This window comes from Cebus imitator, unplaced genomic scaffold (genome assembly GCF_001604975.1).
Source record: "Cebus imitator isolate Cc_AM_T3 unplaced genomic scaffold, Cebus_imitator-1.0 Scaffold214, whole genome shotgun sequence".
Classification (NCBI taxonomy): domain Eukaryota; kingdom Metazoa; phylum Chordata; class Mammalia; order Primates; family Cebidae; genus Cebus; species Cebus imitator.
This window is the reverse complement of record NW_016107529.1, coordinates 2,138,094-2,161,000: the sequence shown is the minus strand read 5'-3', so window position 1 is coordinate 2,161,000 and position 22,907 is coordinate 2,138,094. Positions and strand designations below refer to the sequence as shown.

Below are 22,907 nucleotides of genomic sequence, written 5' to 3'. Positions count from 1 at the left end.
CATACCTGTATAATTCTATAGTGTATGTGTATACTTTAATACCTTTACATAGGAATAACATACCTGGTCCTTGAAAAAGACAAACCCTAGTGTCTTTAATGAATTTCACATAAAATGAGATAATGTATGTGAAAATGCTTCATAGTGTGTCTGCTGCCAATCCACCTAATGATACCAGAGGTTATCTTCAGGTGTTCAAGAGACAGAAAACCTCAGAAGTAGAACCATATAGTTGTAAAGAGAAACTTAGAAAAGAACAGAGGCAGACAGTAAGTAGATCTACCTTAAAAGAAATAAAAACCCAAGACTGGGAAAGATCAAATATGCATAACTAGGAGTAGCTGCCACAATTGAGTGCCTAGGGTAGGCGCTATACTCAATAAATGGCAGCTGTCATGGGCTTGACATTATGCCCATACTTTTTATATATCCTGTCTTTAATTCTTATAGTAATTTGACAAGATAGGTGTTATCATTTCCACTTTATAGATGAGAAAACTAAGGCTTGGAAAGGTTTAAAAAATTAGCCAAGGTTACAAGAAGAAATAAGTAGAAAAGCTGGAATTTAAGATCTATGTGACATGTAATCTTTTTAAGTATGTAATCTTTTTATCAGGCCCTACTGGCCTTCAATGAATTAAACAGATCAGGGCTTCAGAAAGCTGAACTTTTTTTTTTTTAATTAAAGAAAAATAAAATAGAGTAAAACCTTTGCTGTTTCTCTTCAAGTGATTTTGTAAGGCTTTCCAGATTGCTGCCTTTTCCTTACATGTGATTTCCATTTACAGCTGTTCATTCTCCTTTGACTTGGTGATCCTAATATCCTCCTACTCCAAGAGTTGCAGGAGGCATACCAACATGAAAATTTTGCTTGTTTTAGAATCCTTTTAAATGCTACCAGTGATTAAAATTTCTTGAGACTTAGGCTTTATCTTTAATATCTTTTAATGTTAAAATGTTGGGAGTAAGGAATGTTAGGATTCTTTGGCCCACCTCAGCTTTTACTGTATAGTGGTTCTGAAAATTGGTAAGAAAGCACAAAGTGTAATCCCTGATTAGAGACTCCTGCTGAGCACCATGGTGAACATTCTCTTTTTACCATTTTAGTTGATCTACCTCTTCTAACAGCTGAGTGAGTTTTTAGTAACCTGCAAGTTGGTGTGACTGTCTTTTTAAATTCATCTCATTATTTTTAAAAAGCCTGCATAGTGGTACCTTTTCTCTGGACTTTTGGCAGTTGTGGCACTTATATACCGTTCCTTTTGTTCATTTGTGCAGGTCATTATGCGATACAAAGGACTGTGGGAAGCTTTCAAAGGATCAGTTTGCCTTGGCTTTTCACTTAATCAGTCAGAAGTTAATCAAAGGCATTGATCCTCCTCACGTTCTTACTCCTGAGATGATTCCACCATCAGACAGGACCAGTTTACAAAAGGTAAGAAAGCTTTAAAGAAAACCTCAATGCATTTATTTCAAAGGAACAAATACTATGTCAAATTACAGATTCGATTTGGATGAAATAGAAGAGAAAATGTATTGGGCTAAGAGCAGAACATCATACTGATTGTAGTTTAGTTTGCGCCTGTGAATATGCTCGAGTGCGTTGTATAACATCCTTGGCCAGCAGCTTGTTTACCCCATTCATTAAACATAAGACAACTATATTTTCCAGTCTTAAAATTGGAAAAATGTGGGCTTATTTTTCCTTTTCTGGATTTGTTAATTTTTTATGAACAGATTATAAAAGGAAAGCTATAAAAATTAAATTATTGTTTCATTTGATGATTCACTTTTACATAAAATAATACAGATTTAAAAACAATCTTGGATATGATGATTGCTTGGTGTCAATTTTACATCAAAAAAGCCTACAAGGAAAACATTTATGTTGAAGATAAATCTGTGTGGTTTTTGCCATAGATGACTTGTTATTCCTGAGTATACAGCTGAACTTCATATTTGAACAGCTAGAAGTAGGTTTTTGTTAGTTTTGGTTTCTGGCCAGCGATGAGAATTTTCGGAACTTCATTGTTTTAGTCATGCCTTGATTTTTCTCTCCTCATCTAGTAGCTCTTCCTAGAATGATGATTTACAATATCTTGGCCTTTAATAGACCTTTAAAAGGACTTGCATACTGCAATGGCTATTTGGCTTTAAAAATAAATACTTTGTATCTTTAAATCTCTTATGGCCTATAAAGCAAACATGGCTGTGGTGGTTTTTCAGAGTTGTTATCCAGTAATAAGAGTTGTCAAATGTGTGGTATGAGGAGAAATCTTAAAATACCAATAGAATACTTTGGCTTTTGCATTAATTTTGCCACATGGTTCTTAAAAATCCCATTTTAAAAAGCTTAATAAAAATCAAAATTGGGACCAAGCACAGTGGCTCACACCTGTAATCCCAGTATTTTGTGAGTCTGAGGGTGGGGGGATCACTTGAGGCCAGGAGTTCTAGACCAGCCTTGGCAACATAGCAAGAACCTGTCTCTACAAAACAAAAACAAAAAAATTAGCCAAATGGCCAGGCGTGGTGGCTCACACCTATAATCCCAGCACTTTGGGGGGCCCAGGAGGGTGGATCACGAGGTCAAGAGATTGAGACCATCCTGGTCAACATGGTGAAACCCCGTTTCTACTAAAAATACAAAAATTAGCTGGGCATGGTGTCGAAGCCTGTAGTCCCAGCTACTCAGGAGGCTGAGGCAGGAGAATTGACTGAACCCAGGAGGTGGAAGTTGCGGTGAGCCGAGATCGCGCCATTGCACTCCAGCCTGGGTAACAAGAAGTGAAACTCCATCTCAGAAAAAAAAAAAAATTAGCCAAGTGCGGTGGTGCACACCTGTAGGTCTAGACACTTGGGAGGCTAAGGCATGAAGATCACTTCAGCCCAGGAATTTGAGGTTGCAGTGAGGTAAGTAAGATCCAGCCACTACACTCCAGCCTGGGAAACAGAGCAAGACCCTATCTCCCTGCCCAAAAAAGGAAGAAAATTGGATTTTTTTTAGTAAACGAAATGGAATTTGTAGCTACCAGATATGAGTGTTACTTATTTGTCTTTATTTGTAATAAAATACGTATTTTATTATCTGCATTATGAGTTATTGAGGGGGCATTTTGTAAATTTTTTTAAATTCCTTATGATGTATGACAAGGGTTCCTTAAGCTGTGGAGAAAACTGAAAGTGATGCCACCCAGAAAGACAAAGGTTACTGAATTTGCAATTTTGCTCTTTGCTATAAAACTGTACCTTAATTATGGAATACTGTGTTGCTTCATGCTTTCTTTCACCTATGCAAGCTGTTATTTTTTTTTCTACCTTCCTCATTTTATAACCTATTCAGTTGCTTACCAATACAAATTACAGATATGACAGAAATTTCTGAAGCAAATGATGTTTGTTCATTGAAATCTCTGTGTTAGTAGATGCTTGAAGTTGTATGAGATATACAGAGTTTTTAGTAGATTTGTCTGAAGTCTATTCACTAGAGCATAGATTCCTTTGTCTATTTATGTCAAATATCAGTATTATTCATTGAAATGGGAATTTACCACTGCTGTCTTATCTATTAACCCTAAATTTTAACTTTAAAAATGAAAACTTGCTTTGTTTTATCTTTCAAATAACCTCTTTTCTCCTTAATCTGATTTTTTTTTTTTTTTGGTACTGCATTTTTTGCAACTTTGACTAATCCTTTTTTGAATGTTGCTTTCCTTTCTGTGTTTTTTCTAGTTTGGACTATTTTTTCCATTCTGCAGCACTCTGCTTTTCGCCTTTCTTGTACTGTCAGTTTCTTAACTCTACTCTCTCTCAAGGTTAGATCTTTATTTTATGCCTTTTTAGCATTGTGGTTTTTGGTTTACAAGATACATTTTGAAATGAGAGGTTTTTTATTCAGGAAAAAAGAGAAAATTCCTAAATAGTATGCTTTTGTCACATGTCACTTGGTCCTTGTGTGCATTTTAGCCTGCCTTTCCTAGACTCTCTGATCCACTTAACGTCATGGAAGTGGAATTTTTGTGTAATGCACAAGATAGGGTGAGATAAAACTTTTTGAAAGAAGGGGACAGCTACATGTTTTTCCTCATATACCCTTCAAATGCTACATACACGATTAGCTGAACTTTTTTCAGCATCTGGGGTGTCACTTTCTAACTTGTTTGAGGTTAAACTAATTTGTCTCACTCTGTCTTCTTATTTGATGATATTTTTACTGTTAAGACTATAAAATGTGAGTCACCTTTTTTTTAGTTAGAGTGGCAGAGGAGGTGCGGAAGTCACAAGTTCTTTGGTACATTTGCACCTCTGATAGCAAATTTCTCATAGCATTTAGGTGAATTGAGTTACTCTTGCTGATACAAGTGAGACCAAGTACAGTACTAATTTTTCATTTTGTTCACCTGTCTAGCTATCTGGCCAGGACTAGCTCATAGGTCAAGTTTAGACAGTTAAAATACTAATGAATAATTGCCACATTCAGAAATTCACTTTAAAATTTCTAATGTAATGTAACATTGATAAGTTTTTGTATACCAGTGGAACACAGAAAATAGGAGGTATATTTCCTACAAAGCTGTAATATAAAATTGAGATTAGTATTAATTAAACCTTCATAGGTGAGTTTTGGTACTGATAGTCAAAACATCTCAGTACTAAAAGTGCAGTGTGGCATAAAGAAATATAGAAGGAATTACTTACCAAATTGTATTGATATACCTGTTGTATCAAATTTACTTCTAGAGTAATAATTTCATTTACCTAAATGATCTTGATATGCAAGTGCCACAAGTAGCATTTCGTGAAATAGTACTTTAATCAGAAGACTCTTGATTAAACAACGTATTGGCTGGGTTTAACTTTGAGCAAATCATATTTTGTTTTGTTTTGTTTTGCTTTTTGAGACAGAGTCCTGCTCTGTTGCCCAGGCTGGAGTGCAGTGGCACAGTCTCGGCTGACTGCAACCTCTGCCTCCCAGGCTTAAGTAATTCCCCTGTCTCAGCCTCCCAAGTAGTTGGGACTACAGGCTTGTGCCACGACGCCTGGCTAATATTTCACATTTTTAGTAGAGATGGGGTTTCACCATGTTAGCCAGGATGGTCTTGATCTCCTGACCTCGTGATCTGCCCACCTCGGCCTCCCAAAGTGCTGGGATTACAGGTGTGAGCCACTGTGCCCGGCTGAGCAAGTCATTTAATCTGTTTCCTAAGCTGTAAAATGGGGTTAATAATACCTGCTGTAGCTACTACCCACTTTTCAGATTAGTTTTGAGAGTTAACAATGGAATTTAAAGTGCTTAGTGAATTGTAAATGAGTATATAAATGTGAAGAGTTAATTATAACAATAGCTCACATTTATAAAATATCACAGTTTGTAGAGTGATGTCACATTACATTGTTTCATTTAACTTGTAAAGTGGGCAAGGCAGAGATTATTTCCCTATTTTACAGGTGAAGATAATACAGTTAGTAAAATAGCAGGACACAGAATAAACCCAGCTAGATTTTCTGAATATAGGGACCATTCAGAGACCAACTTTGTAAGCTTCATTGTTGAAAGAAAACAGCATGTATAGGATGTCATATATGAAGACAGTTTCATATACAGTGATATCAACGTTTATTATGGAACATGCCTGAGCAGTTGGTTTTACTTTAAATATAATAGACATAATAGGTAACAAAAGTAAAAATACCTTGAATTGAATAAAATCAACCACTATTATAGTTCTGAGATTCAACAAAAATTTGTGTTTACTCTCAGCCAGTTTATATAAATACAAATAAATCACTATCCATTTCTCCAAGAAATTTACACTTTAGTGGAGGAATTAGTTTATGAATCTGGCATCTGTTTTACTGTAAGGTTCTGAGCAGTCTAGGATCAAGTGACAAAGACATTTGGATTGGAGGTGGGGATGGGGTGCATAGTATAGTATAACAGCTTTTAGAAAATTTAAGGGAAATGTAAATGTCTTACTATATAATGAAGTATAAAACTATATATAATTGTCCTAGATATGATTTTCTTAATTAACAGTGTCAGTAATACAATAAAATATACAATATGTTATATCTGGGTAGAGCTTTAATATTTTTAGTGTTTTGTCATATATTACATAATTTTATAGTCATAATGTGTAATTGTGAACTTTTTGTTTTTAGAACATCATAGGATCAAGTCCTGTTGCAGATTTCTCTGCTATTAAGGAACTAGATACTCTTAACAATGAAATAGTTGACCTACAGAGGTATGTAAAGCAAAATTACAGCCTACAAACACACACACACACACACACACACACACACACACACACACACACACACACAGTACATACATGTATATATGTATACATCCTCCTCCCCAACACACCCTTCTGTTTCTAATGTATATTTTGGTAACTACTACCTTATTTGGTTAAGTACCACGGTTCCGTTTGAATGGAGTCAGTGTATTTCATCATATATGAGACAATCTTTAACTGCGGGATACACTATTTACTTATGTACCACTGAAAAGTCACTGCCAAATAAACAATGACATGCCATTAACTATAAGGTACTGTTTGATTTCATTTAGTGAAAAATGGGAAAAAATATGTATCTTAGAATGACTGAAAAATAATTTTTCTCCAGTCTTAGATATTTGAATAACATACTAGAAAAACATTATCATTTAATAAATGGAATGTTAAATTCAGACACCATGCCAAGAGCTTTCATTTAACCCCCACAAAAACTTTGTAAATTGAGACAGGTGGTGTTGTTCCTATTTTACAGGTAAGAAACTTAAGATGCTTAGAGAGATTATTTTGCCCAAAATGATACAAACTTTTCAGCTGTAGAGCTAATACCTGATCCCAGGACTACTTTATTCTAAGTTGAATTTTCTTTCTTATACATAGATACTATGTAGAACAGACTCAAATACAGTTAGATTTGAATCTGAGTATAGCAGATATTATTGATACTTCCTTAATTTCCTTGTTCCCTGGAAACTGTATAGTAATACTAATTGTAAAAATGACTATAAAATTACTTTTTTTAAATGAGATCATTTTTCTCTCTATAGGAGTATATCTAAATATCACTGTATCTAAATATTCATACCAATCTTTTTTTTTTTTTAACCCTCACAACACTTTGAGACGGATAAAGGCTGATATACTTTATTTTACTGACAGTATTGAGACATGAGGAGATTAAGTGAGTTAACTGGCTTATATGGCGGGAATTTGGCAATGATATTAACCTCATCTGAGAGACTATGTTGAGATTTCTTTAGAGAAACTGATGGTTAGAATTTTTCAGTTGTAAGAACTCAACCCAGACTAACTTAAGAGCGAAATTTATTGACTTGTGAAACTGAAATCTTTTAGAGGTAGGACTGGCTTAAAGCATTCCTTGATATTGAGCCTCAGATAATATAATCAGTTCTTGCTCTCCATTTCTTGTTTCCATTTCCACTGGGTTGATTCCATTCTCAGATAGACTTTCACCTTATTTTGGCAAGAGGGCTATAGTATATCTGGCTACATGTACTTATAATTTCAAGTTTGGTAAAGAGTGCCTCTCTTCTGGCATTTCCTGGAAAAAAACATGAAACTCAATCTAATTGGATTGGCTTATGAACCTTTTCCTATTGCATAAAACTTCTATTATTGAAATCTGACCAGGGCAAAAAACCCTTCATGGTGATTGTATAGTTTAATTTTGTCCTACTCATGGGAAAAAAAGTCAAATTCGAAGTTACACATAGTGTTAGAGACAGTACTGGTATGAAAAACAGGTTGTGTAAGTTCAGCTTTCTGTCTGTTGTACAATTCTGCTACTTGTTAGGATTTTAAAATTTTTGACTTTGGTTCAAAGTAGAAGTAGTAAACAATTACTGATTCTATAATGGTGTTCAGACTTTTCGTTTTCATGTAGTCTGTAAATTGTCCATGAACATTTTTGCTTTCCTCATGTATGTAATATACATATTATAGTGGGTAGATTTGAAAATACTTGTCTTCTGGGCTTCTTAAGCCTATGAAAATGGATACAGACACCAGTGTTCTAGGACTTGCTTGATTTGACTTCAAGTGTACTTGTTTAATGTGTAAAATATTTCTATAATGAGTTTTAATGGGAATTAGAGCATTATAGATAAAATGCTCTTGCTGTTGAAAATGTATTTGTTACATTTTGGCCAACTCATCTTTCAGTAACTTTTAGTAACTGTAATGTTAAGTTGTACCAGTGGCAGTCTTACAGTAAATGACAGCTGACAACATGAAAATAATGTATCTAATACTTTGTGACTATCTGTCTTATTATGAAAATCAGAGAATTTCAAAACCTTGTTAGTTTTTAGGGTGTAGTCACATTTTATAAATGTGTGATGTATTTATATATGATTTGACGTTTGTGAAAATATTTTCCCTAGACTTTTATTTTAGGTGAGATCTACAGTGTAGGCAAACTTACATCATCTGTCAACTCTGTTAATGTCATAGACTCATCCCCCTGCTGAAATTATTGTTGTTAAAATACACTTTTGTAAGTAGTTGTATTAGGTCATTATCACCAAGTCTTCAAGGTATTACATTATAAAAACCTTGGTTTGTATTCTTGTGAATAACCATTTTTTCTGTGCAAAGTTAACATTCTTCAGCCTTTAAATTTTTTATTAATATATAAGGGCGTGATGAGTATGACTAAAAACAGGAAAAAAGAATTTAAACACATTTTGCTTGTGACTTTTATTAAATGGTTACCTGACAAAATATTAACCAGCTCTTTTTGGTTTTGAGATGAAGATACCTAGTTTTAGTCTGGGGACTGGGTATAGTAGCTTACGCCTGTAATCCCAGCTCTTTGTGGGGCCAAGGCGGGTGGATCATTTGAGGTCAGGAGTTCAAAACCAACCTGCCCAAACATGGTGAAACCCCATCTCTACTAAAAGTACAAAAATTAGACAGGCATGATGGCTCACATCTGTAACTCCAGCTACTTGGGAGGCTAAGTCAGGAGAATCGCTTGAGCCTGGGAGGCAGAGGTTACAGTGAGCCATTGCACTCCAGCCTGGGCAACAGAGTGAGACTCTTATGTCTAAAAAAAAAAAAATTTTTTTTAGTTCAGGGATCAAACCTCTAAGTAAACAGTATGTATGATGTGAAATTGTAATTACTGTGTAATGAATATAGTTCTTTACAATATTTTTTCTTAATGATGGCTATAATACGTGTTCATTGTAAAATTCAGGAAATACATAAATGCATAATAGAAAAAGGAATATATATCTTAGAATCATACTTTGTTTTGAGCATTGGAAACCAATGGAATTATTGAAAAAGCTATATAAAATCTTGAGTTATTTGGGTAAAGAATGTTCTTTGTTATTGGTCAGAAAATGAGATTTCATCTTTAGTTCACTAAATTGTTTCTAGTAGAAAAATATAAGATATTGGGAGCTTGCAGCAGGATACCTTTTGGTATATTTAAAGAAATTTTTCTGTGATTTCTTCAACATTTGCTATTAATTAAATGATTTAATTATGCCAGTTACATTAAATTAGTATGATATTTTTAACTTAAGGAAAAGCAATACAGGTAGTTGTAATATAGCACTCATCAAATACCTGAATCTCTTACTTGAGCTCAAGACCTGTATTTTTCATTGCCTACTAGTGTTTTCATCTGAATGTCCGGTAGAATATGACTTTCCTAATCTTCCCCTCACCTCTGTTCTGTATCTCCCTTCTCAGTCACATCACTATTCACCTAGTCACTAAAGCTAGAAACCTGAGATTTTTCTTATTCTTATATTTAGTCTTCTACTTTTGGAATGTCTCATGAATTCTTTGCCTGATCAACTTCACACTCTTCAAATCTCACTTTAGACATCATTTCCTCTGGGAGAGGAAGCCTTCACTGACTTTACCTTCCAACCTCCATACTCTTTTCACGTCTTATTTAAGAGCCTATTTTATATAGTCTTTATATTTACAACTGTTGTAACACTTATACCTTGTTATAATTGTCTGTTTTTTTAAAATCTCCCACTAGATTTTGTGCTTCTTAAGCACAGGGGCTGCTTGTATCCCTAGTGTTTAGTTTATAATAGATGAGAAACTAATTTTTTCAATATTGTTGAAATCTGTCTTCTCTGTTCTATGTTTCTTTCTTAGTTTTAGCCTTATCTTTTATCTGGATTGTGGCTGTAACCTCCTCATTGGCTCCCTGCTTTGAGCCTTTTCTCCCTTTGGACCATCCTACCTCCAACTGTTATATAAAATACAACTTAGATCCTTCAGTGACTTGCCATCGCCAGTTGAATCCAGTTCACTTCTCTGAACATGGCGTACAGGATTTCTTCATGGTGTTCCTTTGGCATGCTGATCTATCTTAGCCACCTCCCACAGTATGCTCCCCTGTGGTACTGTAAAGCTAATTGAGAACAGATACAGGGTGTTTGCTCTTTGTACTCTCAGTGCTCAGCACAGTGCTCTAACCCATTTCAGCTTTATCCCTTTTCTCCAGTCGTATGGTAGATGGGCTTATTACCTCTTACTTCAACATACCACCACTTTTATTCTTCTGTGCCTCTGATCCTACTGTTCTTCTTTGCCTGGAGCATACCTTTTAGCTTATAAAGTTTTGTTCATGCTTCAAGACCTATCTTAAATATCGCCACTTATGTCAAGCCTTCCATGAAATCTTCAGATTGTTATTCTTCTACTTCCAGAGACCTTACTTCTTTACTGTAGTATTTGCTACTGTTTACTATAGTAATTTATATTTCTTTTTTGGTAAAGTTTTAATTCCTAAGGGAAAAAGCTATGTCTTACTCATTTCAGTAGGCCTAGAAATTAACATACGCATTACCTGACACTGTGGAATTACCTGACACCTGGCTAGTTGGTTGAATGAGTGACTCAAAGTATGTTATAAATATTAGAATATTCCCCAGACTTACTTCCTGCAAAGTTTATGGCAAAATAGAAGCCATGTGTTAAATGTTGAACTAAGGCAAAAACCTTCTGAATAATAGCTTATTTTGAAGACTATAGGAAATGATTTTAGGCCAGACGTGGTGACTCGCACCTGTAATCCCAGCACTTCGGGAGGTTGCAGCAGGTGGATCACCTGAGGTCAGGAGTTGGAGACCATCTCAACTAAAAATACAAAAATTAGTCGGGTGTGATGGCGCACACCTGTAATTCCAGCTACTCAGGAGGCTGACATGAGAATTGCTTGAACCCAGGAGGCAGAGGTTGCAGTGAGGTGAGATTGTGCCACACTCCAGTTTAGGCAACAGAGTGAGACTCTGTCTCAAAAAAAAAAAAAAAAGAAAAGAAAAACAAGAAAAGGATTTTTCTGAGACAGAGTCTCACTCTGTCACCCAAACTGGAGTGCGTGGCACGATCTGAGCTCATCTCAACCTCCACCTCCCAGGCTCAAGTGATTCTCCTGCCTCAGCTTTCCAAGTAGCTGGAATTACAGACGCACACCACCATGCCCAGCTATTTTTTGTATTTTTAGTAGAGTCGGGGTTCCACTATGTTGGCTAGGCTGGTCACGAATTCCTGACCTCAGATGATCCACCCACCTCAGCCTCCCAAAGTGTTGGAATTACAGGCGTGAGCCACCGTGCCTGGCCTGATTTTTTTTTTTTTTTTTAAATATTCTATAGACCTAGGTTTTTTTCCAATTTTAAAAATTGTGGTAAAATACATGTAATAATTTATCATCTTAAGCATTTTTAATTGTAAAATTCAGTGGTATGAAATATATTCATATTCATATGGCTGGGTGTGGTGTCTCATGCCTCTAATCCCAGCACTTTGGGAGTCTGAGGCGGGTAGATCACCTGAGGTCACGAGTTTGAAACCAGCCTGGCCGACATGGCAAAACCCTGTCTCTGTTAAAAAAACAAAAATTAGCCATGCATGGTGATGAGTGCCTATAATCCCAATTACTCAGGACGCTGAGGCAGGAAAATCGCTTGATCCCGGGACATGGAGGTTGCAGTGAGCCCAGATCATGCCACTGCACTCCAGCCTGGGCAACAAGAGCGAGACTGTATCTCAAAAAAAAAATTTAAAAAACAAAAACAAGAAATATATTCACTGTGTTGTGCAACCATCATCACCATTCATTTTCAAGATTCTTTCATCTTATAAAACTGAAAGCTCATAACCATTAAAATAATTCCCCATATTCTACTCCCCCCCATTTTCCCCACAGCAGCCACCATTCTATTATACTTTTTATCTCTATGATTTTGACTACTGTAACTATCTCATATAAGCAGAATCATGAAATGTTTGTCCTTTTATGACTATCTTATTTCACTTAGCATAATATCCTCAAAGTTCATCTGTGTTGTGGCATATGTCAGAATTTCCTTCCTTTTTCAGGCTGAATAATAATTCCATTGTACTTACATACCACATTTTGTTTATTTGTTCATCTGTTGATGGACATTTGGGTTGCTTCCACATTTTAGCTATTATGAATAATGCTGCTATGAACATGAACGTACAGATACCTTTTCAAGACCCTGCTGTCAGTTCTTATGGAGTATATATGCAAAAGTGGAATTGCTGAATCATGTGGTAATTGCAGACCTGTTTTTGTGTCAGGGATTTCCTTTGAAAATCTGATGAAGGCTGTTATACCCTGCACACAGGAAAAAAGAACATGTATATCTGTGATACCATTTTGCATTTATTTTAGGAGTTCTCTGACACTTAATTATCTGTGGGAAAAATAATTGTTGAGATTTATTCCATAGAAATAAATTTACTCACTTAAAAGCCAAAAAAAAAAAAAAAAACTAAAAAAAACTGTCTGTGAACCCATTCTTGAGAGCTGTTGCTGTGAAAGTAAAATGCCTCAGTTAGAGAAGTTCTTGGCAGTGGAAAGGGTGAAACACACTAAGAGATTGCTTCAGTCACTTGGATAATGTGGTGGTGGTAAATTATGCTGAGGCAGGAGTTAATATTTTGTCATCTACTAGCTTCCATTTCCTTCCTGTCTCTGTCCTTTTAGCAAGAACATCAGGAAGTTAAAGCCACATCCTGTCAGGCCTGTTTGTTATCCTGGTCTTGGGCCAGTAAGCAGGAGAGATAATTAGAATAATAGTTATCAGGCATTGTACTATGCCTTCTTTATATAAGTTCACTTGTTGAGCTCTTGTAACATCCCTGAAGGGTAAATAACTTTCAGTTTTTCAGATGAAGAAATGAACAAGTCTTCATTTCCAAGAAGCTTTCTCTGATTATCTACCTCAGCTCAGGGAACACTTAGTTTCCTTCTCTCTCAGTAGACTCTTGACTCTGTGATGGCACAGGCCAACTCTTCTTACTTCTAATGAGGCAAAATAGTGTAGTATTTGAGAGCATGGGCTTTTTAACCAGATTGCCAGATTGCCTGACATGACTTGGATATATTTAACTATCTGTACCTCAGTTTCTTTATCTGTAAAATGGGAATATGAATAACCATGTACAATGCTTAACACAGTGCTTATAACATAATAAGTTCTCAATATATGTTAGTATTGATCGTCATTATCCCCAGCACCAAGTTCAGCACTTAGAGGATAGGATTTACTCAATAGCTGTTCACTAAATATTGGTTGGAGTAGCTGAATGAACTCTATTTCTCTAGTTGATGAGAGAATGGAGCTATGTAGCCAGGTAGCCAGATTCTGTGTTCCTAAATATGTAGACCTCTACTTCAGTCATAAATAATTACTGATTTTTAAAAACTTCTAAATCTTAGCATATGGTTTGAGTTTTTAAAAATTTTATGTTTTTGTTTTTGTTCAGTTCAAATATCACTAGAAACCATTATGTCTGGAGAGTTCATTGCTTATATTATCAAATCTGGAACTCTTTTGCTTATATGATCCAACTTAATGTGTTTATGACACTCTAAAGATCTGTGACACTGACAGTAAAAGGTCTCTTCTGTGACTTTGCCTTAAGAATGGTGTTGCTGTTTAAATAATTGAAGGTCTAGGTTGTGATGTGCATTTCTTTGGTAGTAAGGAGACAGCCTAATTCATATTCACATAAAGTGTATAGTTCATCATTTAAACCTCTGTTTTGGGAGACTCTCCTTATTTGAAAATCTCCTTGCTAAAATCTGAACCTGTGCTGTCCAGTATAGTAGCCACTAGCTGTGTGGTGATTGAGCCCTTGAAATATGGCTAGTCCAAATTAAGATGTGTTGTTAGTATAAAATATATTGGATTTCAAAGATTTAGAATGAAAAAATAAAATGTAAAATATATCGTTAATATTTTTTATCTTTATTACATTTTGAAATATTAAATTAAAATAAATTTCACTCATTTCTTTTTACTTTTTAATGTGTGCCTATTAGATCATTTAAAAATTACGTAGGCTGGGCATGGTGTCTCATGCCTGTAATTCCAGCACTTTGGGAGGCCAAGGCAAGAGAATTGCTGAGCCCACAAGTTGAAATCAACCTGGGCAACAAAGCAAGACCCAGTCTCTATTTAAAAATTAATTAATTAAATACATAATCTATGTATCTTTTTTTAGACCTGTTCTGTTCTGAGTTAGAATTATTATACATTTCATTTGCTTTACTATTTTGTGTCTCTGGTAGCTTGCTAAGGGGCACTTACCTCTTAATACAGCAATAATTGTTGAGATGTATTATATAGTCTGTCTTGGGAAAGCAAAAACATCTACCAAGAAATTTCAACTCCTGGAGGATTTAAGAGTCACAGTCTCCACTGACCTACTGGAGTCTTGATTGTCATCACTCCAGGTGCTTCATTACAGCTTTCAAAAAGCCAGTAAATGTTGTACTTTTATACTGGTAAACAATGTAATGGTAACAATAATAATGGCTGAAATTTATTTAGCACTTACTATGTGCCAGGTATTGCTCTGGAGTCTTTCTAGATGTAACATAAATTAATCTTGCCCATCAACTTTATTATCCTTATTTTGAACTTGAGAAAAATAAGATTTTGTTTTACATTTCTGTTAGTTTTTTTTAAATCTCATTTTGTAAGTTTTTTTTTTTTTTAATCTTATTTTGTCCTGCTAGATAAGTAGAATAAATTATTATGGATTTGCAAAGTAAATTTGTATTTCTGGCTAGGCATGGTTGCTCACCCCTATAATCCCAGCCCTTTGGGAGGCTGAGGCAGGCAGATCACCTGAGGTCAGGAGTTTGAGACCAGCCTGGCCAATAAGGTGAAACCCTGTCTCTACTAAAAATACAAAAATTAGCCAGGCATGGTGGCGCACACCTGTAATTCCAGCTTCTCCGGAGGTTGAGACAGGAGAATCATTTGAACTTTGGAGGTGGAGGTTGTAGTGAGCCAAGATCATGCCACTGCACTCTAGCCTGGGCAACAGAGCAAGATGCTGTCTCAAAAAGAAAAAAAATATATTCCTCCTTTGAAAAATGAACCATCTAATTTTGGGTCCTGCCACTAAGGGGGTATGCTTTGTCACACCCCAAAGTTTCTGTTTTTTCTGATTCTAGTTAGGCTCTTTTTTTAGTGACTTATGCCCATAAATATATTCTCTTACTTATTTTTTAAAATAAAATCTACTAAAAGCAGCCAGTCTCTCAGAACTAAGTAAGAACATTAGTTATTCCCATAGTGACATCATGGTTTTATAGCATTTATCTTAAATTTTTATAATTAATGGCTATTAGTTTTCCCCAGCAAACTATAAATAGGGGCCCAACTGCAATCTTGTTTGGAATATAGTAGACCTTCAATAAATATTTGTTGAAAGAATGAAATAATACATATCACATAAAAATTATATAATTAAGTCAAGTTTTATTTATCTTTTTTATTTTTATTTTTGAGATAGGGTCAGGCTCTGTTGCCCAGGCTGGAGTACAGTGGTGTGTTCATGGCTCACTTCAGCCTTGACCTCCCAGGCTTAAGCAATCCTCCCACCTTAGCCTCCTGAGTAGCTGGGACTACAGGCATGTTCCACCATACCCAGCTAATTTAAAAAAAAAAATGATAGAGATGGGTGTCTTACTGTATTACCCAGCATGATCTCAAACTCCTGGTTCAAGTAGTCCTCCTACTTCAGCCTCCCAAAAGTGTTGTGATTATAGGTGTGAATCACTGTGCCTGGCAAAGGCAACTTTTAGAGTAATTAAAAACTTAAGGTAAAAATAAATGTCTTTGCCCTCAAACTTTAACTTAAACTTTTGTGGACTACGAATTCTTGTGTGTGGTTTTTTTTTTTTTTTTTTTTTTTTTTTTTTTTTTTTTGAGATCGAGTCTTGCTCTGTCACCCAGGCAGGAGTGCAAATGACACAATCTTGGCTCACTGCAACCTCCACCTCCCAGGTTCATGGATTCTCCTGCCTCATTCTCTCGAGTAGCAGGGATTACAGGCATACGCCACCATGCCCAGCTGATTTTTGTATTTTTGGTAGAGACGGGGTTTCACCATGTTGGCCAGGCTGATCTTGAACTCCTGACCTCAAGTGATCCACCCACCTTGGCCTCCTAAAATGCTGGGATTAAAAACATGAGCCACTGCAACTGGCCATGAACCATGAATTCTTATCATGAAAGGTTGTATAACTTTAAAATGGTTTGAATTAAAAACAAAGACTTTCTCATCAGCTTTCTATAGTTATTACTGTCATCTAGCTCAAAGCTTCTGACAGTTCCTAAGATAAGCAGAGTCAGGGTGTTTTATTGGCTTTCTAGCAATTGTCATCAGCTTTCTGAGCATTAAGAGCCTCTGCTTCCTCTCTTCCTCCACCAGCCAGACAAGAAAGAAGAGCTGTGCTGTAAATAATGTTACTCAAAGAAGAATGTCTCAGAAACCTCTAAGGGATTCACCATTTCCTGCATATTAAAAGTCTTTCTTGGCTAGGCACAATGGCTCATGCCTGTAATCCCAGCAGTTTGGGAGGTGGAGGCAGGCAGGTCACCTGAGGCCAGGAGTTCAAGACCAGCTTGGCCAATAAGGTGAAACCCCATCTCTACTAAAAATACAAAAATTAGCTGGGTGTGGTGTTGCATGCCTGTAATCCGAGGTACTCTGGAGGCTGAGGCAGAAGAATCACTTGAACCCGGGAGGTTCAAGCAGTGAGCCGAGATCGAGCCACAGCCTGGGCTTCAGCACAAGACTTTGTCTCAAAAAAAAGAAAAAACAACAGTAAAAGCCTGTCTTTACCTAGTACAGAAGTTATTTTATAATCTTATTCTGATCTACCATTTCAGCGTTGTTTAACCACACATGAACCCTCCATCTTAGGTAAGTTAGTGTGTCTAGAATTTTCTCATCTCTCTACTTTCTTTTTCATTAATTTTTTTATTGTCATAAAATATGCATAACATTAAATTTACCACTTTAAAATTTTAACCACTTTAAGTATACAATTAATGACACTGAATTGTACACTTAAAGTGGTTAAAAATTTTTAAGTGGTAAATTTTAATTTTTAAATTTTATTTTTAGTAGAGACAGGGTTTCACTGTGTTGGCCAGGATGATCTCAATCTCCTGACCTCATGATCCACCCCCCTCAGTCTCCCAAAGTGCTAGGATTACAGGCGTGAGCCACTGCACCCAGCTGGGAATTTAAAAATTTTTAAATGTACTTAATCTCATTAAATACATTCACAGTAATTGTGCAGCCATCACTGCTATAAATCTCCAAAACTTTATCATCTTAAACTGAACAATCTAATTGGAATTGATACCAATTTACTTCAGTCCCATACATAACTCTGCTCCTCACCAGGTGTGGTGGCTCACACCTGTAATCCCAGCAATTTGGGAAGCCAAGGTGGAGGATTCCTTGACGTCAGGGCAACATAGTGAGACCTTGTCTCTATAAAAAATAAAATTAGCTGCCTGTGGTGGTACACACCTGTAGTCCTAGCTACTGGAAAGGCTGAGGCAGGAGAACTGCCTGAGGCCAGGAGTTCGAGGCTGTAATGAGCTGTGATCACACCAATGCACTCCAGCCTGGGAAACAGAGAGACTCTGTCTTCAAAGACACAAAACTCTGCTCCTATACAGCTCTATTCTCTGCAACACCCACCCCCCACTTTTTTTTTTTTTTTTTTTTTTTTGAGATAGAGTCTCACTCTGACGTCCAGCTGGAGTGCAGGGGTGCGATCTTGGCTCACTGCAACCTATGCCTCCTGGGCACAGTGATTCTCCTACCTCAGCCTCCCATGTAACTGAGACTACAAGCACCTGCCACCACACGCAGCTAATTTTTGTATTTTTAGTAGAGATGGGGTTTCACCATGTTGGCCAGGCTAGTCTCGAACTTCTGACCTCAGATGATCCACCCAACTCGGCCTCCCAAAGTGCTGGGATTACAGGAGTGAGCCACCGCATCTGGCCCATTCTGCCCCCATTATATTATTGATGTCATAAACTGTATCCTTATACATTATATATCTACTAACATTTTTTTTTTTTTTTTTTTTTTTTTTTGTTTTTTTTTTTTTTTTTTTTTTTTTTTTTTTTTTTGAGATGGAGTTTTGCTCTTGTTGCCCAGGCTGGAGTGCAATGGCACAATCTTGGCTCACTACAACCTCTGCCTCCCGAGTTCAAGCAATTCTCCTGCCTCAGCCTCCCAGGTAGCTGGGATTACAGGCATGTGCCACCACGCCCGACTAATTTTTATATTTTTAGTAGAGATGGGGTTTCTCTGTGTTGATCAGGCTGGTCTTGAACTCCTGACCTTGTGATCCACCCGCCTCAGCCTCCCAAAGTGCTGGGATTACAGGCGTGAGCCACCTCATCTGGCCATCTAACAGATTCATAAATTATTTTTTATTCATTTGTCACTTAAATTCTATAGAAAGTATAAAGTGGAGTTGGAAACCAAAATTACAGTAATACTGGTTTTTATATTTGCCCATGCATTTACCTTTACTGGAGATCTTTATCTTCATATGGCTTTCAGTTACTATCTAGCATCCTTTCATTTCAACCTGAAGAATTCCCTTTAGCATTTTTATAGGGCAGATCTAGAAGTAATGAACTCCCTCAGCCTTTGTTTGTCTGGGAATATTTTAATTTCTCCCTCATTTTCTGAAGTACAGTTTTATTGGGTATAGAATTCTCAGTTGACAGGTTTTTTTCTTCCAGCATTTTAAATGTATCATTTCATTGCCTTCTGACCTTCAAGTTTCTGCTGAGAAATCCATTGATAATCTTATTAAGGATTGATTATACATCACAAATTGACAAGTTGCTTTTCTTCTTGCTTGCTGTTTTCAAGATTCTTTTAACAGTTTGATTATAATGTGTCAGTGTGAGTCTCTTTGTGTTTGTCCTACTTGGAGTTCATTGAGCTTTCTAGATTTGTAGATGCAGATCTTTTATCAAACTTGAGGAGTTTTCTTCTTAATTTCTTCTTAGTCTGCTTCTTACTGCTTTTTTGCCAACATCTTCTGTGGGTTTTTTATTTTTTTTTTCATTTTTTGGAGATGGAATCTCGCTCTTTTGCCAGGCTGGGGCACAGTGGCACGATCTCAGCTCACTGCAACCTCTGTCTCCCTGGTTCAAGTGATTCTCTTGCCTCAGCCTCCTGAGTAGCTCAGATTATAGGCATACGCCACCACACCCAGCTAATTTTAGTATTTTTAGCAGAAACGGGGTTTCATCATGTTGGCCAGGATTGTCTCTATCTCCTGACCTTATGATCCACCCGCCTCAGCCTCCCAAAGTGCTGGGATTACAGGCATGAGCCACCACGCCCAGCCTTTGTGTTTTCTTATGTAAGCTCTATCTCTAGCTGAAATGCCATTTTCTTACCTGACATCTACTCTTTCTTTCAATGCTTCCCTGAAGTCTCTTACCTCTTTCACACAGTATTCTCAGACTGGAGTAATTTATATTGATAAACATGACATTATTATCTACACACCTCACTTGGCAATGGATCATCCTGCCTTCAGTGATACCAAGGAGGCCTTTTCTAACTTTCTTCAGGGAGAGTCAAGTTCCCATTCTCCGTATTCCCATAGCACTCTCACCTGTCTCACAGTGCTTACCTGTTGTAGCAGCTAGTGTACTGCATTGTAATTACCTCTTTATGTTTGTCTTCCTAACCCCTCACCACCAGGTGTGTGTTCACATACACTGAATTAAGAGCTTCTTAATGGCAGGTGCCTATCTCACTGGTTTTATGTATTCCTAAAGTATAGCACACTGACAAGTATGTAATAGGATTCAGTATATGCTTGTTGAGTCAGTAGATAAGTTACATAGTGGTATATTCGATTTTATTGTGTATTTTCTCTTTTGCTCTTCATAGCAGTCCCATATATGGTTTGTAAAGTAGATATTCATTTTATAGATGCAGAAACTAGAACTTATAAAGAGTTTGTTGGTGTTTATTCAGCATATATATAAACCAGATGTGTTGACATAAATTATATAACCCAGTATGCAATTGTGAGATACAGGTTTTATTACTCCTCTTTGAAGAGAAGAAAATGGAGGCTTAAAAAATATGAAATGACATACCTAACTGGAGGTAGTTTAGGCAAAAAGAAGAATTTGATGACTGCATATAATTGGAAGAGTAAAGGTATAGGTGGCTAGGGAGGAAAGTTAGAAAGAGAACAAATAGGATATGTATATAGGTATATGGATGTAGAGAGAGAGGGAGACAATGAGATTTATTTTAAGAAATTTTTAAGATTATGGGAGCTGATAAGTCTGACATCTATAGGACAGGCTGGCAGGCTGGAGACCCAGTGAAGAGTTGATGTTGCCTCTCAAGTTTGAAGGCAGTCTGAGATAGAATTCCTTATTCTTTGGGGAACCTTGTCTTTCTCTCAATGCCTTCAAGTGATTGGATGTTGTCCACCTCCATTATTGAGGATAATTTGCTTTACTCAAACTCCTGAGTTAAGTGTTAATCTCACCTAAAACATACCTTCATATTAACATCTAGGGTCATGTTTGTCCAAATATCTGGGTACTGTGGCCTAGCCAAATTAACCCATAAAATTAAGTGTGACAGGAGCCAGGGCTTACTACCTATAATGCTAGCTTCTGTAATTTGTTATATTATTGATAGTAGATATGATAGTGGTAATAATACTTATCGGTTTCAAATAAAGGCATCCTAGATAAAGATTCTGACTGCTTTGGCATTGGTTACAGGCTCATTCTTGAATTAATCTCTGTGATTGTGTGGTAGGGTACTTCGACTGATTAAGCTTCAACCAGGAGCCAGTTTCTGGCCAGTTGTTGCTCACAGAGGTGGCATCTTCTGTTTGAACTATATGAGTAGAAAGACATTAGAAGAGGCAGAAAGAGGAGCAATTTCCTAAAAGGGTTGCCGAATCCTAGAAGGAGAGAGGGTCGGCCAGAACAAATAGATATTACTACAGTGATATAAGGTGACTTATGATAGAGTTAGTATTTTAGTATTTTGGAGCCTACTTTTCTCCAAATCTAATGGTTTCAAAACCATATAGTGAGTTTCTAAAAGTAGAGAGTAGATTATTTTGAACGATATTCAGATAAGATTTTGGGGGCAGAAATTTTAGTGTTGACATTATTTATTCTATAACTACAGTAGATCAATGTTTTCTAATCTTTTTTATTTTTATTTTTTATTATTTTTTTAAAGACAGGGTTTCACTGTGTTGGCCAGGCCGGTCTTGAACTCCCAACCTCAGGTGATCTACCTGCTGTGGCCTCCCAAAGTGCTGAGATTACAGGTGTGAGCCAACGCGCCCAGCCTCTAACCTTTTTTATAACTCATACTTCTTTTTAACAAATTTAAAAACTACTTTCACCATTACTTAAAATTCTAAGTAATGTTAATATTTAGGCTCAATATTAATTACTTGACATTTTACATATTTTGCCTTGCAAATCCTGAGATGATAGAGTTGTTAGCATCCACATATGAAAAATAAGACAAGGGCTCTCTGAAAGGTTAAGTGACCTAAGCAAAGTGAGAACAACTGTTTCTCCGAAGAGCTAGATTAGAATCCAGGTCTCTAGTTTTTTGTTCTAATTTTTGCTCTCTGTAAGACCCAGATGCCTTACTCAAGACTATCTAATGAGAATAACATGCCTTTCTCTGTTTGCTTGTGAGAAAGATTGGCAGTTAAGCTACTTAATGATTTTTATGGTTAAATGTGCTCCAAGCAAATTTTTATAACTAAGTTTCAGAATTGAAAAATACAGCTTTGTGAGTTTTCACAACTTTCTAGTTTCTAATGATTTTTAGTTTTTAATGTTTTCTCGTTACAAAATAGTGGATGCTTATGTTTAGGGGAAAAAAAGACATAAAACTGTGTATCTGGGAAGGACTTTGAAGATGATTTAATCTTATGTTTGATAATATTAGAATTGTGTCAAAAACTAAGACAGATGCCTTACTCCCTACTCCTAGTACATAGAGTCTAGGAAAATGGAAGTAGATTGCATAGACTCAAGGTCCCTCAGCCTAACTGTCCTTGTGAATAACTTTTGACCATTTCATATTAGATTTATGTATTTATCAACCTTAGGCTTCTGAAAGCCTAGCTTGTGATTTGCCTTCCTTGATGGTTCAGATTCACTTCATGGAATCAGAACTGTGAGCCTTTGGAATACCACAGAGCTGTATTCCTTGCTTGTTCTTTATAGCTTTGGTACTGGTGGATTCCTCAGGATGCACAAGCATCTTGAAAATGAAAAGAATGAGAAAGATAGCCTAAAATAGAGAATGAGTAGGATCATTTCATTTCCCTTTTCTGGAAATTACTAAGGTGAAGGCAGTAGCTTTTCCTGTCATGACATCCAAGATGAGGATGAGTGGTGGTTTGGGCAAAATTCTCACACACCTTTTTTTTTTTTTTTTTTTTTTTTTTTTTTTTTTTTTTTTTTTTTTTTTTTTTTTTTTTTTTTTTTT

At 36.3% G+C, this 22,907-nt stretch overlaps 1 protein-coding gene across 6 annotated transcripts in view; it reads left to right on the top strand.

Moving 5' to 3' along the window:
* Positions 1 to 22,907, top strand: part of EPS15 (epidermal growth factor receptor pathway substrate 15) — a 176,475-nt gene that overhangs the window by 76,838 nt on the left and 76,730 nt on the right. For all 6 annotated transcript variants that reach the window (XM_017548733.2, XM_017548731.2, XM_017548730.2 and 3 more), the window contains exons 11-12: positions 1,279 to 1,435; positions 6,163 to 6,248. In XM_017548733.2, the coding sequence (XP_017404222.1) occupies positions 1,279 to 1,435; positions 6,163 to 6,248 (243 nt within the window). The remainder of the gene's footprint in view (positions 1 to 1,278; positions 1,436 to 6,162; positions 6,249 to 22,907) is intronic.